This window comes from Lytechinus variegatus, chromosome 7 (assembly GCF_018143015.1).
Source record: "Lytechinus variegatus isolate NC3 chromosome 7, Lvar_3.0, whole genome shotgun sequence".
NCBI classification, from domain to species: domain Eukaryota; kingdom Metazoa; phylum Echinodermata; class Echinoidea; order Temnopleuroida; family Toxopneustidae; genus Lytechinus; species Lytechinus variegatus.
Window position 1 is genome coordinate 24,140,634 of NC_054746.1, and position 5,641 is coordinate 24,146,274.

A 5,641-nucleotide genomic window follows, 5' to 3' on the forward strand; every position below is an offset into this window, starting at 1 on the left:
TATTCCTCTATTAAAGATCTATCCACATCTTTATTTAAAAGAAAACATGCGCAGAATTCTGCGTGGAAATCGTCACAATAATTTTCCTGTTCCTTCCCTAAGATGTAGTGAAATAGAGCATTCCTTGATCCGACTTCTTTAGTGTTAACCCCATATGTATTCTATCATGTTAACCAACAGCTGGTCCTTCCTCAAGGCTGCGATTTGTCACCGTTGCTCTTTAAAATCATAACCCAGCTTTTTTTATTATTTATGCATCTAAGTATGTATTATACAGCATGTCTATAAATAGAATAGTAGACAATATTCACTCCTTTTAAGTACTAATAATTAAAAAATATTCCTGTATTTTGAAGAAAAACCCTATATATATATTTCATTTCGAAAAACAAACCCCTTTTTTTTAAAGAATGAGTATTACGACATTACAATTCTTCTCAAAGTATACCCACATCTGTTATTCCAACTTATTCATGTTTAAACTAGTTTCTGCTAATTAAGTGTCATGTTGTCAAGAGAGGAATTGAATGGGTACAGCAAAAATGGTCTTAAAAACAGTTAATAGTGTTTAAACAGCATCATACAAAAATAACAAAAGAGTACAATTAGGCCTTTGGTCCTATCATAGCAAATTATTTCCCTACATGGGCATAAAGATCCGTTTATTTCAGATCGCGCTTCGCGCTCGCATTTTTTATCTATTCCTCACGAAGTCTTTCCCCAGTACATAAATACCGATCGACACGGGAAAAATATATGAAAACGTCCATGTTTAGCCAGGATGTTTAGATGGGTATTTCATGCTCATATTGCCAAGGTCATGAAAATAGTAGCTAGCAGTAATAAGAGAGAAGGAATGGGTCGGCAATCTGATGAACCAGCGTCCAGATTACAATAGTCGGTTGAACAGCATCTGTGGCACTCACTCATGTGTATTCCTCCTGTAGGTTGAGCGTGTTTGCAGGACATGGATGGCATGTCCGCATTGTCACAATACATAGCTGTAGAGGCGCATTGGCGGACGATGGATGTGTGTGTTATGTTCGAAGTCTTTAATGTCTGAAATAAAATGGAAATAGCATAAAGATTGTGATATCCCAGTCAACAATCAATCATCGGTTTTCTTTGAGCAAAGGCCTCGATCTTGAAATATGAAGTCTTACAATGGAGAAATTGAAGGTTAATTTACACGGTTGATACGTTTTCTTTCTTATATTTTCCGGTTCATTTAGTTCCACCTACCATGATTGTAATCTCATTCTATTAAACTTTACCGTATGTGTCACCGAACAATACTTTCATTGCATTGATATATTATGATTTTTTTACAAACTAACGCTCACTTAGTTACCAAGAATGCGTATAGCGTTTCCATCTATTTGAATGCAGGATAAAAGAGCATTGTCGATTAAATGCCTTGCTCACGGGCATAGTTGCCGCGGCTAGGGATCGAACCCCGGACATTTCATGTACGGTCAGGCGCCTTAGACCACTCGGCCACGGCACCTCTCAATAGTGCTTCCTCGCTAATCCTGATACTATCCCATTCAATACGTACCAGACAACTCTCTCCAACCATACACATCTCAGTGGATCCCTCCAAAGTCAGTAGAATCCCACCAGCATAACAGAAGTCTGTTGCATCACTATCATCTGTGCTGCATACATGACATGTCAAATTCTGCAAAGGGTATAGCAAGGTCATCATTGCACTTTGAAAGGTTATCAGTATCTTCTTCTTTTAAATAGCAAATATAACAATCACTAATCGTTACTATATCTTGATCATGCACGGTGCTGACGTACGTTTTTACAAAAATATGAAATATTGAGATGGAAAGTATTATACAATAAATAATTTCACAATTCGAAATGCTTAAGGGCCATTTTTCCAATTAAGCTCAGTAGATCGTAGAATTGAATAGTTTATACATAGACAAGGTAAATATCTAGTACTACAATTCGCCATACTGTCCATTTTTTTTGTTGGGGGTAATGGTTATTTCGCCGTTAACATTAAATCATTCATGCAGTTCATAACGGATTAATTTTAAAAGATATATGAGTATTGAAAAAATGCAAAAATCTCTTTTATCTTATACTGAAAATCTGGGAGTTCAGTTAGTTTCTTGATTTGTCCGTATTCAACCAATAGAAATTAAATTTTCCTTTACGAAAATTGCACCGTATGAAATGATAAAAACGGTAATAAACGGTTTGATGTATCACATTTTAACATAAGTTAAGAAACACATTCATAGGAAATTCAAGTATAATTTGTTGCATCAGAAGAAATCACAAATGACTTCCCAAATTTGTAAAAAAAAATCAAAATGGAGAAATCATCTATAATACAATTGCGACAAATCAAATTAAAATATGCAGCAGAGAAGAAGCGGACTAAGAAGGAGTTAATCCAAGAAATGAAAGGGGGCAAGAGTAGAAATTAAAGGAATTGGAAAGGAAGGATAAAGAGAATAAATAATAAAATTCCGGTTCTACTTACCTGAATTCCATTGGATGCTGTATCAGGAGCCTCTGTTATTACTGCAAAAAAAAAAAAAAAGAAGTTTCAAACGTTAAGAGCTCAATAAGCCAAATGGTCAGTTGTTGGTCAAGATATCTATAATTTGCAATAACGGTACGACTATCGTTCCGATCTTTTTTTTTTGTGGAAGGCATTTTTTTAACGTTTTGTATGCTGCTTGACTGGGCCACATTGACAGAGTGCCAACTGGGTGCTCTCATATCCGGGTTATGCCGGGTTACTGTCACATATTAAAATAGTTGATGATTTTAATTTCGACTAAAATGCTTATCATATGACAGGAATATACAGTACCTCTAATCCCGTAAAGAAGATTTTTTTTCCACTTTCGGCAGGGAGGTTTCATTCCTTTAATATCGCGAATCAACTATAATTAAATCCTTATCTTAAGAAGAAAACAAGAGTGAAACTTCCTCATCTACTCACAAGTAAGACTAGAGATCGTAATGTTGTAAGCGTTTCCCATCTCGTCTAAGATTGAGATGTTGATATTATCAAGAATGAATTCAGTCAAAGCGCTCACGATGTCTTCATTGACATGAATAATGTCAAGAACAGTATGTATGGTAGAGGGGTCTAGACTGATTCCTGGAACTTCTGCCGTGATTGGACAAGTGTCGTTCCAAATACCCGATGAAGCGTTACAGAAAGCATATTCGATCTGTAGTTCGAAGTTTCATAAAACACAGCCCAATATATTTTATCAGAGAAGACGAATTGTATTACAATTTGTCCTTACAAATTTTTAATACAAGAAACACAAATATAAATGCAATAATATTTTTTCTTATTTTGTATCAGCTATTTCGATGAACAAATTGCACGTATGGTCCTTTCATGAGATCTGTTTTTTCACTAACGCTCTGGAGGGTAAGCCTATTTATATTACTTTTTCTCCTCAGGCACTTCATAAAGCACTTCTTCAGAAAGGACTGTGCGCACACGTGGAATATTGAGCACCTAAAAAGTTATCTCATACATGCAAATACTCCACACGATTTTATTTTCAACAATGATTTATGATGTGACAATCAGTACCCCCACCTATGTCAAATTTAGCTTATTTGATTATTGTGAACCCTACTTAGCTTGCATAAAGTTAGCTTTTGGAACACCACTGGAATCTAAGCCTCCGTCCATTCTCACCTTAACATCTTTACACCTTTGTTCCGTGTAGTAACCTATATATTACCTGGAGAATCTATTCAAGTGATAACCTCTAATGCCACTTTTCAATTGTTCTGCCATCAACACCCGATTAAAAAATAGTTCGTTTGAGGTACCGATAACCAGGATTTCAATTCATTAAAATGATAAATTGAAGGTAGATTAAATGAAAATACGACTCACTCTTTCTTTCCAGTTCTGTGCGGCTATCATGAATTCAATTGTGGAAGTATCGGTTAACGCTTCATCGAATTCCTCACCGTAGATAGATATTGCCACACGTATAGAAGCTATTGTTTTGTCTGTATTTTTAATAAAAAATAGAGGATAAACAAATGAAGTAATACAAAATCTTCATTAAAATTTTAAGAAGTCATAATTTATTCGTGTGCAAAATGTTATTTGTATTGAAGCGAAATAGCATTCAATTGTATTTTTTATTACCGTTTCCGAATAATATAAAAAGCAAATCCAATTAACAATGGCATTCTAACGTATCTATAAATTATACGCTTCTGTTTCTATGCAGATACCCCCATAAATAAAACTAAATTTCTTATATTTAAAAAAAAACTTGTTTGATAGTTCATCAATTCAAGATTTGTTTCATTTTCATTTCATGCCCAAAAAATATTTGAAACATGGCCGACAAGTAGGGATAGCAATAGGGAAACTTTGTTTCATCAAAAGGTTATCCCATACACCTATATTGCTTATGAACATGTGTAAAAGATACAAATTTTACCGATTGGTGCATGAGAAGACATTTTGATCGGGGAAGTATAAACCCAGTAGTTCAATCAGTGTCAGCAAATGCATAAGTTTGATAACATATGAGGAGTGTCAGCAAATACATAAGTTTGATATCATATGAGGTTCAAAGCAAACATGAATCTACCTTCAATCAAAGCAGTTGAATTATCGGGTGTCTCAGTTTCACCGTATACGTTATCGGTAGTACTTTCACCAGTAGTGGTATCACGAGTAGTAACATCTGCGGTAGTGCTAACTTCAGATGTCGTCATCATGGAGGAAGTTGTCTCTGGTACGAGAGTAGTATGAAGCAACATAGGAGCTCCAGTGCTTCTCGTATCTCTTGATGCTGGTGCATAGACCAAGGTAGTTTCGATGACATGGGCAGGTTCTGTGGTGACAACATGCTCGATACCGTCTTCATCTGTAACATCCTTTACCAAATCCACTGTAGTCACCTCGGCATCATCTTCAGGGACAGCTTTTGTTACTTCCATGGTGAAAGTTTCGTCAGTCGTATCGATGGTCACAATGGTAGCAAGAGAGGACAAACTTATATCCATTGGGGACTCATTGGTTGCCATGGGTGACTCATTGGTTGTCATGGGTAACTCATTGGTTGCCATGGGTGACTCATTGGTTGCCATGGGTGACTCATTGGTTGCCCTGGAGAACTCATTGGTTGCCATGGGTGACTCATTGGTTGCCATGGGTGACTCATTTGTTGCCGTGGGTAACTCATTGGTTGCCATGGGTGACTCATTGGTTGCCATGGGTGACTCATTTGTTGCCGTGGGTAACTCATTGGTTGCCATGGGTGACTCATTGGTTGCCATGGGTGACTCATTTGTTGCCGTGGGTAACTCATTGGTTGCCATGGGTGACTCATTTGTTGCCGTGGGTGACTCATTAGTATCCATAAAAGAAGCACTGGTTTCTATCCTTGTGGCCGGTTTGCTTGTCATTGTTTCTTCAGTGAGTTTTCCAGCAGTGTCAGCGTCCATGCTGGAGCTCTTCATAGATTTATCCTTGTCGGTACCCTCCAGAGCTGTAACGACTTCTGTGATGATCGTAACATCAGTCTGGGTGTTCATTGTTTCAGTTGGCTGTACAACCATGGAAGATATTACATCTGAAATGAAAGACAACACGATGTCACAAATGTGTTCAAAT

The 5,641-nt window shown here is 36.8% G+C and overlaps 1 protein-coding gene and 1 long non-coding RNA gene across 2 annotated transcripts; both read right to left on the reverse strand.

The window, feature by feature from the left end:
- Positions 1-370: 370 nt before the first annotated feature.
- LOC121417987 lies at positions 371-2,542 on the reverse strand. Its single transcript, XR_005970415.1, has 3 exons — positions 2,507-2,542; positions 1,559-1,681; positions 371-1,059 (listed from the first exon to the last, which is right to left on the reverse strand). It is a non-coding gene; the product is annotated as an uncharacterized LOC121417987 (long non-coding RNA).
- Positions 2,543-3,877: 1,335 nt separating this feature from the next.
- Positions 3,878-5,641, reverse strand: LOC121418081 (surface protein-like). The gene is made up of 2 exons (XM_041611787.1): positions 4,614-5,641; positions 3,878-4,017 (listed from the first exon to the last, which is right to left on the reverse strand). The coding sequence occupies exons 1-2, from the start codon at positions 5,584-5,586 to the stop codon at positions 3,878-3,880; spliced, it is 1,113 nt and encodes a 370-aa protein (XP_041467721.1). The 5' UTR covers positions 5,587-5,641.